General features: G+C 45.0%; 4 protein-coding genes across 5 annotated transcripts; 2 read left to right on the top strand and 2 right to left on the bottom strand.

The window, feature by feature from the left end:
* Window positions 1–118: 118 nt before the first annotated feature.
* On the bottom strand, window positions 119–7,808 carry LOC106660307 (voltage-dependent calcium channel subunit alpha-2/delta-4). The gene is made up of 12 exons (XM_023461939.1): window positions 7,692–7,808; window positions 7,376–7,457; window positions 7,007–7,278; window positions 6,559–6,947; window positions 6,063–6,382; window positions 5,724–5,984; window positions 4,025–4,374; window positions 3,744–3,948; window positions 2,945–3,611; window positions 1,132–1,511; window positions 754–1,059; window positions 119–676 (listed from the first exon to the last, which is right to left on the bottom strand). The coding sequence occupies exons 1-12, from the start codon at window positions 7,787–7,789 to the stop codon at window positions 371–373; spliced, it is 3,636 nt and encodes a 1,211-aa protein (XP_023317707.1). The 5' UTR covers window positions 7,790–7,808; the 3' UTR covers window positions 119–370.
* On the top strand, window positions 1,719–2,743 carry LOC106660459. Its single transcript, XM_014383428.2, has 4 exons — window positions 1,719–1,747; window positions 1,814–1,862; window positions 1,937–2,164; window positions 2,239–2,743. The coding sequence occupies exons 2-4, from the start codon at window positions 1,821–1,823 to the stop codon at window positions 2,710–2,712; spliced, it is 744 nt and encodes a 247-aa protein (XP_014238914.1). The 5' UTR covers window positions 1,719–1,747; window positions 1,814–1,820; the 3' UTR covers window positions 2,713–2,743.
* A 1,510-nt stretch (window positions 7,809–9,318) lies between the features above and the next one.
* LOC106660464 (protein rolling stone-like) lies at window positions 9,319–17,101 on the top strand. Its single transcript, XM_023461940.1, has 2 exons — window positions 9,319–9,582; window positions 15,448–17,101. Exons 1-2 carry the CDS (start codon window positions 9,399–9,401, stop codon window positions 16,308–16,310), a joined length of 1,047 nt encoding a protein of 348 aa, XP_023317708.1. The 5' UTR covers window positions 9,319–9,398; the 3' UTR covers window positions 16,311–17,101.
* Window positions 17,102–17,301: 200 nt separating this feature from the next.
* LOC106660305 (zinc finger protein 250-like) lies at window positions 17,302–20,338 on the bottom strand. 2 transcript variants are annotated; one of them, XM_014383237.2, is made up of 3 exons: window positions 20,057–20,338; window positions 18,755–19,663; window positions 17,302–18,667 (listed from the first exon to the last, which is right to left on the bottom strand). In XM_014383237.2, the coding sequence occupies exons 1-3, from the start codon at window positions 20,189–20,191 to the stop codon at window positions 17,426–17,428; spliced, it is 2,286 nt and encodes a 761-aa protein (XP_014238723.1). In that variant the 5' UTR covers window positions 20,192–20,338; the 3' UTR covers window positions 17,302–17,425. The 2 variants fall into 2 exon arrangements, with proteins under 2 accessions (XP_014238723.1, XP_023317710.1); XM_023461942.1 differs by lacking the exon at window positions 20,057–20,338 and adding an exon at window positions 19,848–19,881.
* Window positions 20,339–24,648: the final 4,310 nt, after the last annotated feature.

Genomic DNA, 24,648 nt, shown 5'->3' with positions numbered 1-24,648 from the left:
TCGCATGGAATGTGCTTGTTTCAAAAATTCAACGCGCTTTTTAACATTATTTAATTCTTTTATTTCTTACTCGATTTTACACTTAGGTTTTTTGTTATAAATATGACATATAAATTTTTTTACTTAAAACTAATCAACAAATGCATTGGTAAATGAATTTGGTTTGTAGTAGCACAGGAAGAAAAATTCCAACTTACAGCTGTAATTAGACTAGAAAACACAATTGATAAATATACGTATGTTCATATCAAATGCCACGTGATTTGCGCTTACAAAACCTTTAGAAAATTCAACTTATTAAACAATATGTAGTATGTATTTTTGGTCAATTGACTAATATAATATCGCATCAAGCCTTTGTATAATAAAACTACTGCCTGTACCGGAGGTGTAACGCAACATTAGCCAAGATGAAAATGACAAGGAAAATGTAGGAGATTTGGAGATTTGCAGCCCCTCCGCAAGCCTCGATCAGGTCCTCGTCCTCGTGCTGCGTATGGCAGTGCTCCAATCTGCGTCTGTACAAATTATTCAACGGAATCTTGTGGCAGGGAAATTCCGTGATGTTGCCGTTGACGGTGTAGGGAAATATTTCGTGAGGCGACACGTCCATTTTGTCGTAGCAGCTCTGCTGGTCGGTCTTCACGATCACGAAGATGAGGTTCGTGTGTGGCACCTAGGATTCGAGGCACAAAAATTAATCATTTCTACTCAAGGTACAGCGTAATTTTCTAGCTTATCGGTTATACTAACTCGCTGAGCGTAAAACTGCAGGGCGCAATCGTCCTCTCGATTCGTGAAGCTCTTGTGATAATTGGTCGAGTTAACGATGTAGAGGGTCATCTTCATATCGCAAGGCCTGCTGTAACGGACTTTGTGCTTCTTCGGTGGCTTCGTAAAGTCCGGCTCCTTGTCCATGTCTTGGGCGTAAGCCAGTGGCAAGTTGAAGGCGCCAGACATTCGCTGAAGCGGCGCCATAGCCATGGTCACGGGTCGTTTGATGAAATCCCAAACTGCTTCGAATGGATTGGTAATGGTCGAGGCTCCGCTTTCGAGTTTCTGCGGAAAAGGCAAAGAATAAACGATCTGTTGGCAATGCAGCGCAATGTCGGTAAGGGTAATAATACTCACGATGTCGTAGCAAACGGCCAAGTAGTCGTAAATGTCGACGGCGTCGAAGAGGCCCTGCTCGACGAGGGACCGAAAGACCGGGGCCGTCTCGTCGAGAGTACCGAAGAACTTGCCGGCGTCGTGGTTGTGCGCCTCGCTGATGACGATGTAGCCGTTCTGATCGATGAGGTAGCAGTCGACGGTGCTGCTGTTGCAGTTGAGGCTCGGTATGGGCACCTTGTCCGTGACGATGCTCATGAACTGCTTGTAGAGGGCCGTCATGGGCAGCAGGAAGCCCGTCACGCCGGCGGCCGCTCGCTTGCCGGCGTCGCGCGGGTACACGCCCATGGATATGGTCACGGTGGCGTTCAGGCCGGACTCGGGCTCTTTGATCGGTGGCACTGTGTGAGTAACAAAACAGACACGTGCATCATTTTTACGCCTCTTCTTTTCCTTCGTTTTTTCTATTTGAAAATGCGCAATTTCAACGGGTTTGACGTACATTGGAATAACGAGAAATCGTGATAGAACTTTGGCACGTTTCCAATAAAAACATTGTCTATTTGCGAGTATATATTCAGAAAAATTTCGCACATTTTCCTCGATTGCTTTGGAACAACTGATCATTGGGTACTAGGTTAGTATTAATCTCGGTGGGCCTATTTTGTTATTCGCTCATTCATTCTTTCTTTTTAAATTTCAGGTTCACTATGAAGCTTCTCTGCATCTTCTTTCTCCTCGCTCTAAGCTATGTACGTTTAGATGCAATATGTTAACAACTATTTAATTTGTGCTGTATGTGACGAACGATTTGTAAATTTTGCAGTCCACTCATGCATGGGAGTTTAGTAGCATCTTCGGCAGCGCCTGGAACTCGACCAAGGGAGCAGTTAGCTCGGCCTACGAGGCTACCACAACCAAATTGGCAAACGCATACAACGAGGTCTTGTCATGGGGACACGAGAAAGGTTTACAACTCCAGCAGAAGGTTAACGACTGGGAGGCTGCGGGTGTCGATCGTATCAGCAAAAAGCTCGATGAGTATCTTTACGCGGTAAGACTTCAATTAGTGTAAACGGAAAGTATAACCAATGAGACTCAATTATTCACGTAAATCTTTTCTTCCAGGCCGAAAAAAAATTATCCCCAGCTTTTGACTTTGCTGCAAAAAACAATATCGATGTGAGCCAATGTCAAAATAAATCTGAAACCGATCTTCATCAGGGAGTGCAACAGATTTTAGACAATGCCACAAGCGAAATCAAAGATTATTTCCAAGGCGTAAAAGATGAGGCATCCGAAGCCGTTAACGGCGTTGGAGACGCTTACGGCGATGCGAAAAAGAAAGAATGGTCATCGGCAGCCAGTGATCTCTTTAATACGGGTAAAAGTGGCCTAGAGCTTTTCATCGACGGCGAATCGTCGCCTGGTTTCGTGAAAAATCTCCTCAGACACGTTGAATTGCAAGCCAAGAAATTGTCAAAGGACACCGTGAGAGCCGCTGAAAAATGCGTCATCGAGACGGTCAAAAAAGCTGATCCCGACGCCGAAATCGATTTTCCAACTTCGAGCGACGATTCTCCCAGCGCCAACCAAGTTTAAAGGTTCAATAAAATAATTTGCAAATAATCGACCCATCAATATTTTACTTAAAACTAATTTTGCTGACTTTTCAAACTTTTACGTAAAAAAAATAAGAGTCCGATGTAGAAAGCTCGTTTTATGCTCGTAAACTATGATTATTTATTTTTATGCGATTTTTACGAGTCATTTTATTTAAGCGCATATATTTATGACTCGTTTGAAATGATCAAGATATTGTAAAAGCACGCACCTGTGACGGACACACTGTCCGGATCGACCTCGTTTTGAAGTATGGCTCCTTTGTACCAAGGCTCATTGGGGCCTCTGCGATGAGCCCTGAAGCGAGCGATCCTCTCCTCCATGCTGTCGACCTGAGCGTTCTCGATACCTTGCCATCTGGTCAGTCCACTCTGAGTCGAAACGAAGCGCTGGAAGACCTCGTATCGGCTCATGAGCTCGCGCTCGCTCGAGTAAGGACTGCGAAATTCGCCCGAGTACAATTCGTGGGTGGCGTAGGCGTCCATCAGCAGCAGCTCCACCAGCTCCTTGTTGCAGTAGTGATCGTTGCGATGCCGATCAAAGTCCTCGAGCTCCTCCTCGAGGTCGTCGCTGCCGCAGTCGAGATCCTCGTCATCGTCGTCCTCGATCTGCACGGGCACGTCGTCGCGATTCGCGCAAGTCTGCACCTTGGCCTTGGAGTAGGGCTTGTACTGCTCGGGATAGCGCTCGGCCTCGCTCTTGGAAAAGTCGCCGATTATCGTGAGGAAGTGGCGCAGCTCGTCCTCGGGCGTCTCGAACTCGTGGCCCTCGAGGTAGTGGTATCGGCAGTAGACCCACTCGGGATGTACGCCCCAATCCTCGCCCACGAAGTAATCCGAGATGTTGATGTTGCGATACTTTTCAATTTTTTTGTTCACCTGTCGATCGTAACGATTGCGATTGAAATAGTTGCGCTCGCGTGCGACGAAATCGCGTACGCAGCGACTCGGCTTTGGGCCTTCAATTAAGTGTAATGATCGATTCGCTCGATTGCGATGATCGCACAATACCTTGATGTAATACCTGCCGTACTGGGGCAGCACGACGGCGATGCCGAATGGCGTAAGCGGCAGCTTGGCATAGAAGTAATCGCGACTCTCGAGCGTGACGCGCCTATAATCGTCGTAGTGCAGTTTGACTCTGACGCTCTTTTTCGAGCCGCACTCGTGGTTGACCAGAGCCCGACGAATCTCTGTTATCTCCTCGCCTGGTTCTCTGCAACGTACGACAACTCGTTTGGGTACTTTTCAACGCTATATACAGAGTATCGAGTTAGATCGTCAATAATCACCTCGGTGGCTTGCCATCGTCCAGTATCTCCACTTCGGTCAGATCGATGCTGTTGTAATTGAGCTTGAGTTCTCCATTGTAGTCGGGTTTCAGTGCGGGATGTAGAACCACGTAGCCGTTGTTGGAAACGATGAAGGCATAGCCATTGACCCCGAGCTTGTAGGGCAACGTGAGCTTTCGAATGTCCTTGAGGGGCACATCGGTACCGACGACTCCCAGCAAGTCGGCCTGCTTCTTCGGATTTTTGGCGTTACCGCGACGATCGAACACCGGAATGCTGACGGATATGAGCAGCCGATCGCCCCATTTCCCTTCGGTCTTTTTTCGAGCTGTCACGGCTTCGATAGCGTCCTGAATTTTCAATTCGACCAACGATTAAAATCGCGTATTTTTCAGATTTGCCTAAGAATTACATGTTCGCCAATCGAGATATATTTTAGTTTTTTTTTTATATTATAATTTTGACCTACTCTAAAGAGAGAAAGATGGAGAGAAAAAAGAAAATGTTAAAAAAATACACACAAATATGTATGTGTGGATTAATCATAAATTTGCGCGTGATCTGTCACAAATGATCACGTCAGGATAAGGTAAATGAACTCAGACAAAGATTCCTGTTAGATGGGAATTAAAAAATCACACGCTTTTCACAATGCACGTGCTACAAACTACGTATACAAATTTTCTGCAAAATTTCTGAAAACCAATTAGTATACCATAACTTTGTTTTCTGTATAAACTGTATGCTATTATCTTCTTCTTGTACTGTAATGCTTTCGTATAATTGTTTGATGATTCGTGGCAATAGTTTAAATAGTGGGATTGCACTGACAATACACAGAGGTAACAGTAAAAAAATGTTGAGAAAATCCATAAAAAAAGTGACTATGACTAAGAAACAAGAACTCTGGCTGAATGCAAAATGCGAGCTTTTTTTTCTTGGGCGTGCATGTGGCGTTTTGTTTTACCTTCTCGTCGGTTATATCGACGCCGTCATCGACAAATTTTGGATCTTTCGAGATTGGCGACGTGTTTTGTTCACGCTTTAAAAAACAACAAAAGAATTTTCCTCTTCAGCTCTTGGTATGATAAAATGAAAAAGTGATCAAAAAAGTAAGACATGTTTAAAGAAATGAAGAAATGATAGAAAAAGATGCGTGCGCGTGCTTCCTGTGTTCCGTGAGCTTGAATTAACGTGCACGTAATAAAAAAACAGCGTTAAGTAAATTAACCCTCGGACTGCACATGGAAGCTCGCTCTCGGCGCACTGTATACGCTACATATATATACCGAGAGAATATATTGACGTCAAACATCGAAACTGGAGAAGTCATCATCGTCTCTCTAGAATCTTATCGCTCTCGATTCGTAACGGCTATGGAGAGCGCCGCTGGCCGGCCTGTATACGTACGTCTAATGACATAATTGCGAGTCTCGCGCGCTTAACTCGTGCGCCTGCTGTAATTTAAGAAATGAAAAGAAAAAAAAACATTGTCGAACTCGAGAGCAGCGCATCGACGACGCGAGGCGTTGATTGATGAAAATGACTCGGCACGCGCGCGCCGGTGCGAAATATAATCAGTCGTGGCAGCTCGTGCGCTGCGTGACTTTGCGCGCCCGCCAATAAATGCATACGAGTCCTTTGTCGCGAATTCCGCATATGCTGATCGTCCTGGCTACGCGACGCTATTCACACTCACCGATATATCGACGTATGCGTGAGTCCAAACGACCGGATGGGCCTTGCCGTAGAGCACCAGTGGCCTGGCCACTACGTTTATGTACTTGAGCACCTGCTCGGGCACCTCCGCCTGATTGTGTATGTGGGCGTAGTAGCCGCGATTAAGGCAGGCCATCCACTGGATCTCGCGGACCTTTTGCACCTCTTGGCCGAGCAGATAGGTGAACACTCGTACCGGTATCCTCGTGCCGTTCTCGAACCAGTTGTAGGCTTCGAAGACCTGAGCGACAAACGAGTGACCAAGTTAGCAAAGGGCGACAACTGGGGATCGCATCGAATGCGAGGATGATTTAGCGACCTCGGTAATGTTGGAAGCGATGCCGTCGGTGATGAGCATGATCATTTGATTGCAGGACATGCTCTCGCCGCAGCGCTCTTTGGTGCGATAAGCCTCGAGGATGTCGAAGGCCGTCATGAAAGCCTCGGTGAGGTTGGCGACGCCCTCGGGCCTCATCTGGTCGATCTCCAGGTTGAACTTCTTGATGTTCTCCGGTGTCGCCTGGACGAGCTTGTCTTGGAAGCAGGGCACGATCTGATCGGTCGTGTCGGAAAAATTGAACACGGCGACAAAGTCGTTGTTGGACAACGTCGAGAGTATCGTGGCGACCGTTGCTTTCGCTGCAAAACGACGTTATTTACGATTTGCCGTCGGCCGATTGGCACATTTTTTCAGCGCGCTAGTCTCAAATGACACGAGTGCGATAGTACACGGAATTTTTGTTATATTTTTCGCTCGTTCGCAATCGTATCGGGTTCGCGAGAATCGAATGCCAAGTACAAGGAGGGAGACTCACCGATGGTGTTACTCATGCCGGTCATGCTGCCGCTGTTGTCGACGAGGACGACCATATCCTTGCTGCAGGTGGACGCCTCGATGAACCAGCTGCGCACTCGGCAGTCGTAGGTGTCGGAGAGCTCGCGACCGTCGGCCGTGTGGGCGACGGGCCAGCGCATGGCCGGGTACTGCCTCAGGATGCCCGTGGTCGAGCAGAGGTACTGCCACATCAGCGCGGGATCCGAGCGGTAGTTGTGCTTGAAGATGCGGTCCATCTGCTTGGACCAGAGGATCGTCTCGCCGACCCGGGGCAGCTTGTCGAACACGTTCGTGGGCACGTGGATCGACGAGAAGCTCGTGTTGACGCTGATGTTGTTGAAGTGCGTGTCGGGCTCGAGGCTCATCGGTCTAAATACGACGATTGAATCAGCTATCTAAATCAATCCTCTAAAGGACTCGATACTTACACGTACGTGTCCAACTGATTGAGCATATTGGAGGGCACCTGGGGTATGTCGATCTCCTGCTCGACGCTGGCGTTGCTGTACTTGGCCGAGTAGTAGGTGAAGTCGTTGCTGTAATTGCCGTTCCACTGCTCGGAGAGGCTCTCGGCCTCCTTGTAGAGGCATTTCACCGCGTCCATCTTGCGGCTGAGCATACGGCCGACGTTCTCGCCGATGGTCTTGATGATCTCCTCGCCGGATTTGTCGGCCACTCGGGCTCCCATCTTCTTATACCTCTGTTAAGAAATCGAGTCACGTACGGAAAATAAGCATCGATTCAGTGATAGCAATTAAAGCGAGTTAAGCTCGCGATTCGAGGATCGATATACGCACTTGGAGCAGCTCCGTAGGCTGGAGGACGGTGTTGGTTAATCGCCATATTTCTTGACCGATGCTCTCAGCCCATTGGTCGACCCTGCGCAAACACACGATACAAGTTGAATTAGCGATCGCTGAGCCTCGAGTAGGCTAATCCCGTAATAGGCGCATACGTCGAATATTCGATTACGCTAGCCTAGTTTCTCTCGGCCACGCTAGCCAATATCTCGTCTTTGCTCGCGATCGAGCACGCGCCAATAATAATTGTATTTTTTTTTTCGTCGTCGTCGTCGTTGTCCAGTCCCTCGCATACGATGCATTAAATACTCACAAGACGCTTTCCTTGGATCTTCTCTCGGCACGTAGTTGGCACGTGCACAAGCACAACAGTACGAGCGGCAGAAACCAAGAACCGGCCAACGCACGCATTATTATTTCGCCACTGCGGACAATTTTTTTTTTCGCTGATCTATCCTAACAACTTGTTTATATCGTAGTACACATGGATCACGATCGGTCAGTTTCGCGCACTCGTTTTTCAGCAGCAAGAAATAGTCATCGTTTCGTCGAGCATGATAATAGAGGGTCAGCGCGAGCAGCGACGACGCCCGCGCATAATACACACACACAAAACGTCGTCGGTCCTCGATGTGGCTGTCGGCTCTCGTCGGCCCGAGCCAGCTACTACTAAAACTATTCCGTTGGACCTATCCGCGCGCGGCCGGGCTCGCGAAAGCTCCACGACTGCCGAGCCAGCGCCGAGGCATCGGCTGCTTTCCGCCTTTCTCTTATGGGATGACGTTGTCTATCCACTGGCACTACGAGAGATTTCGCCTAGGATGTATATCTATAGGCATAGAAGCAAACCACTACCAGCATGTGGCGGCCCGCCTCGGGTATATAGAGCTTTTATTTTTGGCTCGCGCCGCTTCGAGTTTATAAATAAAAAGACACACACGCCCGAGCAACGGCTTTCCTATACGGCCTATAGCCACATAATATATACAATAACGAGTCGACTTACGGCTATCGTGTGTGAATTAACGTCCAGGCCGGCGGCTTTAATATCTCTCTTAACGGGGGTGACTATACGCTTATTGGAACTCGCAGTGCATTCAGGCGCATCGCACTTGCAGGTGTCTGGCCGATTGTGACTTGGAAAAAGGGAATAGGCGCAAATTGTTTTCTTAGCGAGTAAGTTCGAGCTCGATCTCGACGGAAACACGTCCAAAGCCGTTGAACGCTTCTATATATAATGAGTCGAGCTCGATATCCCAAAATTTATAGGTCCCCCTCGAGCTCGACACACAATACCCATGCATATACGATTATCAGCGACGTAAGTTTATTTTTGTGCTTTGAAATTTTGCGACCCAAAAAAGAAACGGAAAAGAAAAATCTCGCTCTATCGGTGACTCGTTGGTCAGCGTGGATCGTACGATTAGATTCTTTGCATTCGTGGCTTACAACATCCACACGAACAAATACAGAGTCAGCTTTACTAATTCCAATGTCGTGCTGGCTTTTAAAAAAATATACGCTGGCGATCGCGTGAAAAAAAAACACTGCGAAACCCGATCACAGAGGCAGCCCCGATATGTACACGAAGTGCGAAGAAAAAAAGACGAGCAACAACAACAACAACAACAAGCGCGAAGAATATACGTATATAAGTCCATAAGGTGCAACAGTCGCGGGATGCCGATCGATATAATGTACGTACGTACGTATATACGTTGTATGCGCGCACTCGAGCTTTGGACGCGAGCGTGTATGCGTGCGCTAGTCTGTGTGCACATGCGGCCCAGGTTCTCCTCTCCGATGATTGCGATACAAAGCGACGGCGGCGTGTTTTTTTTTCTCCGTTTTTTTTTGTCGTCGTACCGCTCGTCAAGCATCATCGTCCACTGCTCTGCAAGAGACGCGTACGTGTAGTACAACACAGACTCGGCGAGTCGAGGAGAGCTTGAATGGCTCTGGGCAGATAGTCGACTGCTTCATCTGCACTCTGCCGCAATACGCAAGGGCTCGGGACTCGATGCTGCTCAATTTCACCGAGACTTGCAGCTGTCTGCAACATCAACAGCAGCAGCTGCAGCAACAGCAACAGCAACAGCAACATCAGCATCAACAACAACACGAGCAGCAGCATCAACAGCAGCAGCAGCAAGAGACAACGATAGGCGATGATTTCAATTGTTGCTCGGCCACTGCGGCAGCACGTGGGTCTTTTTTCTTCTTCCTTTTTTCCTTCTCTCTCGCTCTCGCTTTTTAGCTCTTTTATTTTTTCAATCATCGCACGACATTCGCGCCTCGGTTACATCGCCTTGCTGATTGCATTAATAAGTAAGCCTCGTGTCGGCTTGTTCGCCGACGTCGCCTCTCTCTCTCTCTCTCTTTCTCTCTGCACACCACGACACGCAGTGATTCGATTGTGATTTTCTCGGAACTTACATTTGTGGTGTGTTGCATGTGTCGAGATGTTAATTTCATTTCAATCGCTCGTACACCATCGTGTACGCGGAGCCGATCAAACGGCTCGAGATAATAATGTGGTCTAGATATTGCTCGGCGCCAAAGAGGGTATGTATTCTTTGACAATCCTAATGCACGTAGTTTATGCATACTTTTTGGAGGCGCGATCGATTCGATTATAAAGATGACTTTTTGAAATCGATGGTGTCTATATTTTCAGTGAATTATGGTCATTTTATTGAGACTTGGGCTGCTGCTTTTAGCTTACAACGCAATATTCCGATTCTAACGAGTATTAATGTCTTTTAAATTAAGCATACTCGACAAATGAAATTACGAGTTAATAACTTCCTCATCAAACGGTGGCTCGTTCGAACCCTCGCGTGTTTCGCGTTTAAGAAGCTCAAGCTCTATACTTAATTCGTATCAATCAACTAAAAATCGATAAATAACGTGGCGATCGGATCACAGCGCCTATCGAGAAATTGTTGAATAGTCATAAAATATCGAAAAGGCATTATCGGGGCTAATTCCATTCTTTGGTTCGTTAAATAGTTATAGTGCGAAGCGATAAAAAAAAGCTCATGAATGGAAATGAATTCAGTAATGTTTGTCCATTTGTCCGCTGGGACAAAACGTTAACGCGCAAAATATATTCGCCGTCACGGATTAAAGATAAAAGGATATTATATTCGCATAAGATATGTATGCGTGTACGAGAGCTAGGGCTTGCATGCACGACGGCCAAAGAGATGAATAACCGCTTGAATGAATGCCTCTCGCTCGTGTCTGCGATACGTGCTCGGCTCTCGGTGTGCATGTGTATGGACGACGCGACGACGACTACATGTATATATGGAGTATTGTAAAACACGCAAGCGTCAATAATAGGACACGATTATAATAAATTACTCGCTGAATTAATATTGACTGTGTGTGTACTGCGTGCGCTGCTCAAACGCACATGCGGCCACACGTAACGCGTATAGCCGTATACACACAAGTGTGCGCGACCTTTTGAAGCCTGCCTGCCTGCCTGCCTGCATCCATATACGTACAATGCATAAGTATGTGTATTTGATATTAAAAGATGGTAAAGATTGTGTGCACAAAGCATACACAGGCGTCAACGCGCACATGCCTATCCGATCAAAAAGAGAGAGAGACAAGGCCACGAGCCAGACTTAGATTTGGCGCAATTTCGCTACTTGTTGGTACTTTCGCTCGACTCGATTTTTGGCAATTCGTCTTTGTTCGATCGCGATAACTCGAGAGACCCGTATATCATTAAGTGATCCATAATGTCGATGCTAAACGAGGCTCTATTGATTGCTTCAACTGAATACAAACGGACGTTAATTACCGCAGATGCAATATAATGAGCAACGAGCAGCTTCATAATACGCGATGCATGATTGCGAATGCATAACTTTCACTCGAGCATGCAACGCACGATTATTAGCTACATGTGCTACTGCACAATCGGCGATCCGCCGCCGCAACTGACAACTCGCAAGCAGCCGTATATATATAATTCACGTATTCTACGGCTCAATATTTACTTTTGACATTGACACTTTGGAATTTTTTACTCGCAGACGCGATTGTACTCACGTTTATAACAAAGCCCGCAAGGCTTAATGCAGTCGAAGGATGAAAAAACATTCCGACACAAGATGAATGAGTTGGAGCGATGATTGGCGTCGGCCACTACACCTATGTAGTAGAGTCCACCGTCTCGCGAGCGACCCACACTCGGGATAATACTCGTTTTTTGTCAATTGAACCAACGAGATACTCCCAAAAATCCTTTGATTGGCGGATAATTCGTTCACCTCGACTGATTCTTCTTTTGGCGCTAAAACCCGTGCCGCCGGGCGCATGCGCGCGATCAGCTGTTTCGTACACATTCTCTCTCTCTCTCTCTCTCACGGACGTGTAAAAGTGGACACGCCGAGCCGCGACGATGCATGCCCGAGTCAACGTCGTCGTCTGCATCGCAATTTAGCCGAGTTTTGTTGGTCCACGCGATTCGTCAACTCGTCCTCGCGATGACATAAGATAAAAGTTGACAACCATCCGATCGATGCAGTGACGCCGCGGCCAGCGATGAAGGTCTACAGCTTCAGGGCGTTACCATCGCCCAAAGCATGTTTACTGCTTTTCGGTCACGTTTGCTCGCGTGAGTAACGAGTATATTATTTTGTATAAAACTTTATATTACGTGCGCAGCTCGCGTATCTGCGGTTTTTCGTGGATAAACATACGGTTGCCGAGTGCGACAGACGTCACCGTTTCCCAAGTCTATGAGACAATCGAACGTCTCTCTGGACATATTGGCACAAAGTAAACGTGATCCGGCACACGATGACTGTCGGCATTTTTTTCTTTCGTGTCTTCTTCTCATCTGTTCGTATACTTGGCTCAACACGTTTCTCGTCCGTTTTCTGGGAGCTTTCGCAATCGACGAAAGCGACGTGCGTCGGTCGATCTGCCCCGCTGATTCCGATTTTATATGACTATTTAAATGCTCGACACTTTTTAGGCCAATGTCCTGCGTTTTACAAATTAAATATGCACAGGCACGAAAATCTCTCATATATATAAGACGGTGTGGCAATAGGATTCGCCTAGCTGCGTACGGTGCACTGGAGCATACGATCGCGCGTAAGACCGGATTCGTCTTTAATAATCGTCACCCGTGATCGCACATTACCTACGTATCATCATAGCCAAAGGAATCTTTCTCACACTTGTGCGTGAGCACGTCAGTCGATATCCCACTTAACACGCGAGAGAAAGAGGCAGAGAAAGAAGAGAGCGCGGGAGACCTGTTTTGCGAAACGAAGCCCTAAAAGCGACGGATTCTTTTATTTTGCGCTGATCAATCCGATGGATGTACTTATTTTTGTTTACTTTTGCGCTGAAATGTGGGTCAGCGGATGCTTCGATTGCAGTCCTTTTTAAAATTGCCTCCGAAAATCGTCAGATTGGTTTTCTATTTTACTCGCGCGAGCTTTAGTTAATTTTGCTTTGAGAATATTTTTCACTAATAAGCGATCGTAATACTCGACTACGGATAAGTTTGAAGGCGATCTCGTAACGGCTCACAAATATACGCGATAATACAACTGGTAATAATAGCAGCGGTAAAAAAGCTTTTATCGTATCGTCGAAATCTTTTAACGAGCTTCGAAGTTCCTATTGTTCGCTTACGATAATGTCGATCTATTTCGGAAATGACTGATAAGAGTCAATGCCATTTACATCGATCCGTTCGAACGCAAAGATGGTTAAAAAAATCATTTACTTGTTTGTAAGAACAAATAATGCGTCGTGCAGTAAGCGAATTATATGGGCGTCATAAAAAGTACGACCAAATGTTCCTCTGACGACAATGCCTTTCGAAGAAATGCGCGCGTGGTGCGATATGCTCGCCCATATGGTGCGATGCCCGAAACCACCAATTGCATCGACGAATTTTTTTGCACGCGCGTCACTTGCACGGCTGCTCTCTCCCCCTCTCGAGCCAGCCCGTGTTTTCTTTTACATCATAAGAATATATGGGGATACATGCATGTGCCGCATTATAGAAAAATGTTGAGCGAGCGAGAGGGAGGGGAGGGGGGCATCTATGAAGCAGCTAATGACATGTAGCACCTTACGAATCATGTGCGGCTGCGGGCGAGAAGCGCACGTGCGCGCGGTTCACTCCGACTCATGCGGATTGCTCGTTGCCGAGTGCGCGCAGTCGGTGAGCGATCGTCTCGCAGTGACGACGACGTTCTCCGTTTCTCAAAGATTCGATTCTCGCATCGGTAATATTTTTATTATTCCATCTTTTACGAAGAAAAGTCCATCGTGTTGCGGTGACTCAGCCAGGATTCGACGGCTGTTGTTGAACAAAAAGTAAACACAAAAAGTGAGTTGTTGTTTGTTGTAAAAGGCTCCATTGTTTGTTTGTGTCGTTGTAATACTACGTGCATGCACTCGCTAAGGTGAACAAGTTTTCCCCGTAATTTTATTCTTTTTTTTTTTTTAAATACAACATACAAGTAAGTAGTTAGACGCGCGCGTGCAAATCGTTTTATATACAGGCGCTCTTTAGCTAATTATGCAACGCAACAGAGGCACGAGAAAGAATTATAAGGAGCGCGTGGATGTGTCGCGTAACAGTTTTCTTCTTGCATCACTGAATGCGTACACATACACTCGCTCACGGGCGGCGATGTTATACACGCCTCTGTAAGTATATGATCGAAGTCTTGTTAAAAGGCCCACGTGCGAATGCTTTTGATTCTTGGCAATACCACTCGAGCTTCCGCATTTTCCGTGTGTTGCAGTCGCACGGCTCTCTCTCGCTCAAAGCTGGCCGCTCGCGCTTGAGAGTATTTTTAGTTTTCCCGAGTCTTTACCTATCGTCTCGATCTGATGATATGCATGACGCAGGCTAATCGAGCTATAATCGCGCACCAATCATTATTTTCCAGCGTTAAGAATCACCTACGTCGTCGTTGTCGTCGTTCAAACATCGAGACGCTTCGGCTTGATCGGTAAACAAACTTATCTCTGTCTCTCGTCGCGAGTCTGCTCGTCGTGGCGTGAATTTTAAAAAGATACTATGATTTTGTGCTACCATCGTAGGCAACAACGGGTCGCCGGGAAACGGAAAAAAATAGTGCAGCTCGTCAGTAAATCGTCTGTCGTTAAAATTATGTCATAGATGACGCTCGATTATGTTTGTTTATGTGACGTATTCGCACGTCCACTCGCTGTGTCTATACGTATAAAGATATAGGCGGAGTCGAGAAATTACGGAACCGATCGCGCATGCAGCTACGTAAAAGATATAGGAAAACAGACTCGTTAGCACATGGGAGTTCGCGCAAAATCCGAGTAGCCGCGACGCGATATTTATGCCTTTTTTTTACGACTTTATAAGTGAGCCCCCCTCGCGTGCTAACGTAATTCAATCGAGTGGAAATTTACGTCGAGAAAGTACAGCGTCGCAGCTGTATATAATCTGCACGCGATTCTTTTCCTCTCTCCCTCTTTCTCTTTCTCTTTATAAATTTTTCATTCAAAATTGAATTTCGAAAAAAAAAGTAAATCGAATTTTCGAAATATGCACATGTGTATATAATATTTTGAGCGAGAAGCTTGTGGGCCAATAGAGAGATTGCGCGAAAAAAAAAGGAAAATCCTTTTGCGAAACGACATTGGGAACAGGCCGAACTGACGCAAACCTCCGGTGTAAATTTCATCAAGTTCGTAAAAATCGAATGGATGTTTATTCGCTGGTTCCGTTTTTATAGCGATAATTACTTTTGTTAATTCAACTCTGTTACACACATTACACACATGTAGGTGTACAGAGAACGACTATATAAACGTTAGCGGGTACATAAATTTTTCGTGCACGCGATACGAAAAAGATTGATGTAGAGCAATTGCCAGGCAAGGTCATAATCGCGCGCGGCAACGAAAGACGGACCGTTATAGGCTGCTGCTGCTGCTGGCGATGCGCATTCGCGCAGTAATTGCGCAAGCCGCGCCAATTGTTGTATTATACGAACTGTATACAAGAGCGCGTGTACTTTGTGTGTTGGCAGGTCGTCGAGCGATGGTGAACAAGCTGTGGTTCCGCGAGTTGGCTCGCAAGTCCTTCCTGTCGCGCGGCGGCAAGGCCGAGCCGCCGAGGGTGCGTCGCTTCACCGAGCCCCGCAGCCACTCGTACCTGCACCCCTGGTACCTGTGCTACCGCTGGGCCATGTTCGGCCTCTGGCTCGCCGTCTGCATCTGCTCCTTCTTCGAGATCGGCAGCGTCGAGAAGCTCGGTTACAAGGAGAAGTGGCTCATCTACCTGACCAACTGGGACCTGGCCCTGGGCCTTATCCAGTCCTTCCTCGGCGTCTGCCTCGTCTGCAAGCGCTGGCGACTGCAGACCTCCAAGCCGGACTTCGATCCCGCCCAGCTCGAGTACGGCCTGCTCGAGAGGACCTACTGGTTCCTGTACATCGTCACCTCGAGTCTGGCCATCGGCGTCACGGTCAGCTACTGGGGCCTCGTGCACAATCCCAAGATCCACCACGTGGACACGCTCAACATCCTCATACACGTGATCAACAGTCTGCTCATGCTCGTCGACTTCTTCGCGGCCAACGTGCCCTTCGAGATGCGCAGCTTCTGGTGGGCGCCTCTCTTCGTCAGCGGCTACATCGTCTTCAGTATCGTCTACTACTTGGCGGGCGGCCTCGACAAGCGCGGCAAGCCGAGGATCTACGACGTCCTCGATTGGCAAAAGCCGCTGCTCACCTCGGCCGTTTGTCTCGGTGGCCTCCTCTTCCTCTGCCTGACGCACTGCCTGCTGCACTATTTGGCCAGGCTACGCGACAGGGCTTACTTGAAGAAAATCGAGCAGCTCGAGCTTGCCAACGGTGACGTCAAGGCCAAGAAAGGAGAGTCCGTCGTTTGAAACTATCCTTCTGCCTGTGATCGACCAGGGAGCCATCCTGTGTTTTTTTTTTTTTTATTTCATCGCGATTGATGAAAAGACTTTTGTTGCTCAATTTTTGTCTTTTGTTTTTTGATCTACGGTCGAATGGATTCGTACCGTTTGTATGGATTTTTTACGACAATCCTATGGTACGTTTTTTTGGCGATAAAAAAAAAGTATTTTTTTACATTACTTACCAAGATTTTAGCTATAAGCTTTTTTTTATGTATTATTGACAATCGATGCATTTTATCTATTTTTTTTCTCTCGTTAATATTTGAAATACGGGAAAAAGCGAAAGATTTGCCTTGTAAAAGATATAGTTGTAACCAAATGAAAGAGATTACTTGTACAGTATTCTAGAAAGATTTGGGTGAGTGGATTTTTAGTAATTTTTTTTATACGAAAAGAGCATTATGTATTTTACCATTTCGAATAAAAATTAAGCCGACGAAAACGGATGAGATGAACCATCTCCTAATTAAAATATTTATAAATCGCTTTAAAACAATTTTTTATATCTTCTTAACTTTAAGTCTTTTATAATCAAAATATCATTAGAACTAAGATAATCATTTTTCATAAATGTATAGTTTGTACTGTCCAAGATTTATAGAATGTTGGTGTACATTCCTCGCCTAAATGTAATTCCAAAGATTGTTTTTAGCATGTAAGCTATGAATTTAACTGAATAAACTTACATGTGTGTTTAAATAAGCTCACACATTCATTCACATAATTGAAAAATAAAATTTAAGGTTTAAAGTGAAGTTTTCAATCATTTATTATACAAAAATCCCAAAACCATCATGAATGCAGCTTATACTTAATTTTTTTACATATTTACATGATTATGATGTCTGGCATAATATTAATGATAAAAATATTTAAATTTACACAATAATACAATTATTAGAATTTTAATAAATTACGAAATTTTAATAATTTTATTTTTTTGTATATTCTTGAGGATGTGATCAACATAAGTAATACTTTAATTTTCTTTCACATTAGTAGTTACATCACTTATACTATAAAGTATTTCGATGAAAAAGTTCTGGTAGTGTATGATTATTTTAAATCAGAAACATTTCTCAACTATCCGCATCTACTTCGAATGATACTGGACTAGAATTGCTCTCTGCATGTTCACTGTTTGGTAGAGAAGGAAATTCGATATCAATCATATTTGACGGTTTACCCGAGGTAACATAGTTTGAACGAGATTTCATATTCTGAATGATGGATCGAGTGAGCTCCGTTCGAGCCGATCCTTTGTTAGCTGAATCTTTAGTCGGCGTTAATAGCTCAGAGCCATCCTCTAGAGATACATGTATAACATCACCTAGCGATGAATTTTCATTGATATTACTGTTGTCCTCCAACACATGAGCTATGATAACATTTGGAGTGTCAGATTCATTGTTCAAATCGCTTGAAGACTCACTGTCACTGTGTTTTAATTTTATGTGTACCCTTAAAGTCTTTTTTAATTTGTACCTTTTACCGCAATTTTTGTAGGCACATTCATACTTCTTTTGAGTTGTCAGAGGCTTTTTTTGGATCCGTACTTGATTGTCTTTTTCATTTTCTTGCAAAGCTCTTTCATTGCAATGATTATTGTGTATCTTTATGTGATCTTGTAATTTATCATTAGCCAAAAATGCAAGGGAACAGATTTCACATGTAAACAATGGATCTTTTTTATGATTTCTTTCGTGGTCTTTCAGATGATCCTTACGAATGTAAGCTTTGCCACAGTCTTGTATGCTACAAACAAATGTTCGCTCTTGGGTATGTGATGCTTTATGCCTGTTAAGCTTATTAGATGTTATAAAAGACTTGTTGCATCCTTCAAAATTACAGACATAATTTTTTTCCTTGTTGTGTATTTTCATGTGTGCTCTCAACTTACATGGCTGCTTAAACTCTTTGCCACATTTAGGCCAGGAACAAGTTAAGTCTGACTTAGAATAACTATGTGTTATACAATGAGCTTTGTAAGCTCCTATAGTACCAAATTTTTTGCCACAATTTTCAGTATCACAAGTAAACATTGCTTCTGCTTCATCTTTTGAATGAAACTCGTTTGTATGTTTACGAAGGTCACGAGCCAATTGAAACTTTTCTGTGCAACCAGGCATATCGCAACTAAATGCATATGGACGCAGATGTGACTTTTCATGAGTTTTCAGAATTGAATACGTCGTGAAAGAGCGATTACAATTGTCGATAGTACACACGAATTTTTTTTTCGTAGATGGTTTATGAATTTTTTGATGTCTATAAAGCTTGTGAGCCAAATAAAATGAGGAGGAACATCCTTGATAATTACACTGAAATTAATGAATATTGGAAATTAATACAATTTATGCAGCAAATTAAAGATAAACAAGAGTATAAAAAATAAAATATAGATTTACCTTAAAAGGTTTAATTTCATAATGTTCCAACAAATGACTTTTGAGTTGACATAGCTTATAAAACTCCTTACCACAAAAATTTTTATGGCAGTACCAAAGTTTTATGTTCTCAGAATCTTTTTTGTGCTTCAAAATTTCATCCGTAATACCAACAGATAGTAAAGCTTCATCAATAATATCTTCTTGGTTAACAAGGCTTGACATTTTATGTATTTTTTTAGAATCAATAGCCGCAATTGGTATTTTGTTGCTTTGAGAGGTAACTTTTTTTGTTGGTTTGTTAGTGGTGTTATTTTTAGTCTTCTCTTGTCCAACAGCAAATTTGAGCACAAGCGAATGATCCTCTTTGGAAGACTTAGTTACTGAAATATTTTGATGGTCTTTTATTAATGGTTTTTTTTTTTCAGAAGTTGGTTTTTTAATTTGCTTAGGTTGCAACTTGGATTTTGATTGTGAGTCTATTTTTGATTTCAATTGTTTAGAACCAAAATTAACTGAAGATGCATGACTCAATTTATTATTTTTTTGGTTTTCAATTTTTAATCTTCTATTGTGAGTTATATTAATAGTATGATTAGAGGTCTTCTGAATACTTTGTGAATCTACTCGAGGACTCTTAATTATACTTCTGTTAGTATTTTCAACACCAACCAAGGTTTTGTTTAAATTTGGTTTATACTGTTGCTCAACTGGTCTCTTTTGTTTTTCTTCTTCCAAGTAGTTATATTCGTTATCTTCATAATCAATACTTATAGGCTCTGTTGGATTTTGTACAAGTTCTGGATACAATTCATTCAAGAATTTTTCCATACCAACTTGCCCTACATCTTTAACACTTAATTCGGAGCTGCACTTTGGTTCTAAATTTTTGAGCCAATTTTCAACATCATCCAATACTTGAGGATATACCTATAAATAATTAAATTGTCTTATAAACGTGATTACTTTTTGGTAAAAATATGTATCATAAATGATACTAAGATAGATTTTTTTTGCTGGTTTGAGATAAATTACAATTCACGAGACACTATTACAATCGAAAATTAATGAAAAATGGATAAAAAGTAGAATTTTAAAATAATTTCTTTCGTACCTCATGGAATATCAAGTTTTTTTAAAATTATTTTTCTTTTCACGCGACAAAATAATTTTGTATTATGTATATTTTTCATGTCCCAAGTTTCAAGTTTTCGGTTTGACACCAAATGAAATTCATTTTTCCGAAGTAAGAAGACAGGCTACAACAAGATCACCATCGTGGCGTAAAAAATTAGATATGGAAGCAATACTAATGATACTTACTTCATTATGACAGGAGATGACTGGAATGTCAGCTACGTCATTTATTTTCCGCTTTTTGGCAACATCGACACTCTCATTAACTTTATCGGTGAAAACTCGCCCTCTTTTTCTGATATTCATTAACTCAATCGACATTTCGCGATATCAATAATATTGAAAATAGCGTTAACAATGAAGATATTTTTATGATCATTGACAGGTAGATAGATATCACGTGATGCTTTTGTAAGACTTTGACAGCAGCTATCAAATTTGACGTTTGAAAAGATGTGAACGGCATAACCTCACATAACACACGTTCTCTTGTGTACCTTCCATAAGCCCAGCACTGCTTCCATTACGTAGATTCGGTAAAATGCGCCGGCAGTTGAAACTCTGTACGACAGATGTCACTAGTTGGCAAGGAAAGCGCGAGCTAGCTCAGCCAGACCGATATTAGCGCGAATTTTATATTTTTCCAAAAAAGTCGGGTATCGTGCTACAGTTTTATTCTCGAGTCTCGTTTAGTTACATCATGAGTGATTTTTACAAAATTACGCAGCCAATTGTAGTTGACTCAATTTGTCTTATGAAGGCAGCAACCATCTCGGGCTTCGCAGGCCTCTTCGAAAGGGGGAAATTTGTCCGGGCCGAGCTTTGGGCAATCATGGGCGTTAATCCTGACGGGCAGCGATACCTCTTCAGTGGCGATGCCCGTTTTGCAGCAATAAAACTTGTTTCCCTTCTGTGGAGCCGGTCGCAGCTCTTCGTAAGGCAGTCGGGCGGGCTTCGAGTGCACCGGACACCTTTCATCAAGATTTCACTTATTACATTACAAGGTATTGAAATCAAGCGCGATAAGAGAGAGAGAGAGAGAAAAAAAGGGTCGGATAGTTACAAATTTCTTTGGCAAGGATCGGGTAAGGAAACGGCACAGGAGGTGAAATCGTCGATGGACGAAAGGTGCCTCGATATGCAGCCGATGATGGCACTGCAGGGCGCTCTGTAGGGGCAGGAGTGTCCGCCCGGGCCCCTCGGGGTCGGATCGAGATTCATCTCGAATTTCGAGTCCTCGCTGTAGAGCAGGACGTCGCCTCTGGTCTCCTTGTATCGAGGGTCCTCGAGGCGTCGATCCAGTATCCTGCGAGAAGGGCCGAGCGAGAAGAAGCGATGCCGCTAGATCGGATGCCCTCCTGATTGGTACTCACCTGCACTGCTGGCGATTTTTCCAGTAGCTGCGACAGGTGAGCGGCTCCGGAAGCGGCTTGGCGCGCCCGAACAGGTACTCCCAGAAGGTGTCCGGTCGCGGACAGGCCGGAGGATCGCAGTTGTCGGGTTTGACGGGGGCCGGTGTCCGCCGGAACCAGGAGGTCTTGGGTGGCGGCTCGGGGGCACCCGTGGCCGGACACGCCACCAAAGGGCAGTCGGGCAGAGGTCTGTGCCGGCACGGATTTCGATAGGGTTTGCGGCCGTCGCAGCTAGCTTTGCAGGCGGCTGACTTTTTTTTGCGAAACCACGAGGGAAACCAGGAGGTGAAGCTTTTTCGACCGCAGCTCGGATTCTCCAACTGTCGCGAATAACCTCAAATAACACAATCCCAAGTGGCGATATCAATTAGCCGGTTTACCTGTTGCAGCAATTTGGCGGAAATTTGGAGGCTTCGTCGAGGTGACGCCAGCATCTTTGTTACTTTTAAATTTGACCCGTGTTTTATGCCGAAAAAATAAAAGTGGAGCTTTGTCGCGCTCGAGGCGCGATGACTATTGCGACGGATATTCCAAACGACTCTTCATTGTTAACTTGCAGGTTAGAGGCTGAATTTTTAGCCCCGGTAAATCTTGGCGTTCGGCCGCGAATCACGAGTATCGCATCTTTTTTCCCGAAGAAGGTGAGGAGCATCGAGGCGTCGAGGCATCGCGAAACTCCCGCACGGAGTATCGAAGGTACGAGCTGGATCTGTCAGCCAGCGTATCGCTTTACCGAGTGAATTGATCCATGCCTGGACACACATAAAGCTATCGCAAGCTCGTTTGCTCCGTAGGTGTGCGAGCTATAGCGACTGTGTACCAGCACCATACATATATCGATCCAATCGCGTCTCGCCTCTCTCGCTGCTCATCTCTCTTCCCTCCACGCCAAAGCGTGCAAACATATCCTCTCCGCAGAGCCGTTGACACTGCCGCGCATACACATGCACGTATCGGAATCACATGTCTGTCGCTAGCTATCGTACGCACAGCCCACGAATAAAGCTGCGTCTAATTTTCGAGCAAAGCTCGAGCGAGAACTGATTCCGCTGCGAAAGCTCTAATGAGACAAGCCACGGTGGTTAGAGCCTATCGATCAGCTCTGCCTACCGCATAAAGCTCGCTCTCTTTGTGCAAGCTCGTATTAACGCTCGGTTGCACGCGCGTCCAAGATTATACGTGTACCTGATTTTCCCGTGTTTATAACGATGCGCTGTATGCGCGAGGCTAAATTTCATTAGAGCCAGGCTAAATTTCATTGGCCGTTTAGTCGCGCTCGGCAGCGACACGACAATTCATTACATAATTGAATCGACCGAGCTAAGGTACTCGCTGCTGCTGCTGCTCAGTTAAGGCAGTATAGCATTTATCCTCGCAGCTCTCTCGAGCCATCGTATTTAATCTCGCAGGCTTTTCTGCGCGTCACGCGCGCTAAGCTCTCTGCCTCCACAACTGAGCTTTTTTACCATTATTCAAACGCGCGCGATATTTGCAATCCTCTTCTAGCCCTACCTCTACAACACCGACAATGAGATTTTTAGAAAATGTCATCGCAGTTTATAGCTGCACAACTGTAATTCTCGTATTTATATTTTTGATAATGTGTAAGTGCGTATATGTATATTATATAGGGTGAAGAGAAGCAGAGCGAAGAGAGGTGGAAGCGGCGAATTAAACGATTAGTTAAACTGATTTCGAGTTAGGGCGAATGAATAAGTAATCGGATTTCTCGTTAAGGTAATCGCATTGCGCCCTGATTGGCTACGTCTGTCTCTCGCTATATCCACGTCTATACGTACGCTCACACACACACTTACACGTTTATACACAGAGTAGCAAAGCAGTATAAATGCCAACCCCTCTGCACCACTTCCATTTCCCACCCATTTTGCCTACCTCTCTCTATCTCTCTCTCTTGCTCTCGTTGACTCTGCGAACAGGCACAGGAAGGCACAGCTCGAGCGAGCGCCGCGCCTGATCGGCAATGTTTGCACGAACAATTACATTCCCGAACGCAATCCCATTTAAATATTGCCTCGAGTTTGGCGCCGACAAATAACATAAACTACTGCTATCCTTCCTACATTTACGCAGCACATGTATTACGATTGCTCCTGTATATGCATACGTTTATGCGCGTAAATACACATTAGTTAGCTGTACATGTTATATACTTGCCAGTTGAATAAGACGATTATTTTGCAGCGCACGATGGATACAGGAAAATTTTCGCGGCTTGCGCGACTTTTTTTACCTCTCCTCGAGCACATGAAAATCGTGTGTCGCCCTCGGCATAATTTATCGCGTCGTTTCGACTCTCGCTCCAAAAAACCGCTACGACACTCTGTTAATTTTTCCTATTCAGTTTTATTGTCAGCAGTCAGTATAAAAATGCTCATGTATAATGATCTTCGCGCTTCTCACTCGGGCTGCAAACGACATCGTAAAGATATTCAAGCGCGGAGAAGAGTCGGCAGTGTCGCTCGGTCGCGCTGCAGTTATAGGATAGTTTTGCATAATTTTCTAAATCGCTGAGCAAAGAAAACAAGTGAGAGCTGTGCTCGGCGTTGCACTTTACGAGCGATTCACAGCTATTATATGCCAGCTGCCGAGAGCGGTAAGTTTTATACGTGTGTAAACACATTCGGCGCTCGTTTTCCGGCAGAGTCGAGAGAGGTAGAGAGAGAGAAAGAAAATTTGAAAGAAAACATATTAGAGGACGCGGCAGCATAAGAAGAAAAGTCGAAGAAAAATTTCCTCGGGAAAATATAGTGATTAATCATCGCGCTCGGTACAGCGGCAGGCATTCACACTCGGGGGGCATAAAAGAGAGTTTAATCGAGCCGTTAACAAGTTAAACCCATCGCCAATTACGTACGAGCGTAGGTGGATATATACACTTGTACAAGTGCACACGCAGGCGAGAGAGAAAGAGAGAGAGAGTGAGAGTACAGAGAGAAGAGCAGACGAGACGAGCAAAGGCAGCTTCTAGTTATACTGGAAGCGTACACAAATAGTGCCCACCTACTTGTCGCGAAATAAAAGCTCCGCCTCCGTGGCATCGCCATTGGCCGAGTCAGCCATTCGTCGTTGATCCCTCGCGCGGTGCTACGCGTGCTACGGAGGTCCGCGCGCATCTGCGCACTACCAGCCGACGGGCCGACGAAAGACGACGAGCGCGTGCGACTAAAAGCTCGTCTCTATCTCTCTATCGCGAGGATACTCGAGGATAAACGCGTAGGTGTCGAATCGCGCGCCGCAATCGCTCGACGGACCAGAGCCAAGAGTGGACATGAGTCGATATAGCTATCCGAGGTAAGTCGCGTCGACTACACGCGGCCTCTCGCTGACTATCCGACGACGAGC

The sequence above is a fragment of the Trichogramma pretiosum genome, unplaced genomic scaffold (assembly GCF_000599845.2).
Source record: "Trichogramma pretiosum strain Unisexual culture from Peru unplaced genomic scaffold, Tpre_2.0 scaffold27, whole genome shotgun sequence".
NCBI classification, from domain to species: domain Eukaryota; kingdom Metazoa; phylum Arthropoda; class Insecta; order Hymenoptera; family Trichogrammatidae; genus Trichogramma; species Trichogramma pretiosum.
Note: the sequence above shows the minus strand (reverse complement) of the source record. Positions and strands in the feature narration are given on the sequence as shown.

Bases quoted from the DNA above. Each gene is read 5' to 3' on its own strand.
- LOC106660307 (XM_023461939.1), bottom strand. From the start codon at position 7,789: ATGCGTGCGTTGGCCGGTTCTTGGTTTCTGCCGCTCGTACTGTTGTGC. The intron at 5,985-6,062 runs GTCGCTAAATCA...TTTGTCGCTCAG, and splicing joins TCGCTTCCAACATTACCGAG to GTCTTCGAAGCCTACAACTG. The intron at 3,949-4,024 runs GTGATTATTGAC...CGTACGTTGCAG, and splicing joins GACGATGGCAAGCCACCGAG to AGAACCAGGCGAGGAGATAA.
- LOC106660464 (XM_023461940.1), top strand. From the start codon at position 9,399: ATGCTGCTCAATTTCACCGAGACTTGCAGCTGTCTGCAACATCAACAG. The intron at 9,583-15,447 runs GTGGGTCTTTTT...GTGTGTTGGCAG, and splicing joins CTCGGCCACTGCGGCAGCAC to GTCGTCGAGCGATGGTGAAC.
- LOC106660459 (XM_014383428.2), top strand. From the start codon at position 1,821: ATGAAGCTTCTCTGCATCTTCTTTCTCCTCGCTCTAAGCTAT. The intron at 1,863-1,936 runs GTACGTTTAGAT...TAAATTTTGCAG, and splicing joins TTCTCCTCGCTCTAAGCTAT to TCCACTCATGCATGGGAGTT. The intron at 2,165-2,238 runs GTAAGACTTCAA...CTTTTCTTCCAG, and splicing joins TCGATGAGTATCTTTACGCG to GCCGAAAAAAAATTATCCCC.
- LOC106660305 (XM_014383237.2), bottom strand. From the start codon at position 20,191: ATGTCGATTGAGTTAATGAATATCAGAAAAAGAGGGCGAGTTTTCACC. The intron at 19,664-20,056 runs GTAAGTATCATT...AATTATTTATAG, and splicing joins TCATCTCCTGTCATAATGAA to GTATATCCTCAAGTATTGGA. The intron at 18,668-18,754 runs GTAAATCTATAT...CATTAATTTCAG, and splicing joins ATGAAATTAAACCTTTTAAG to TGTAATTATCAAGGATGTTC.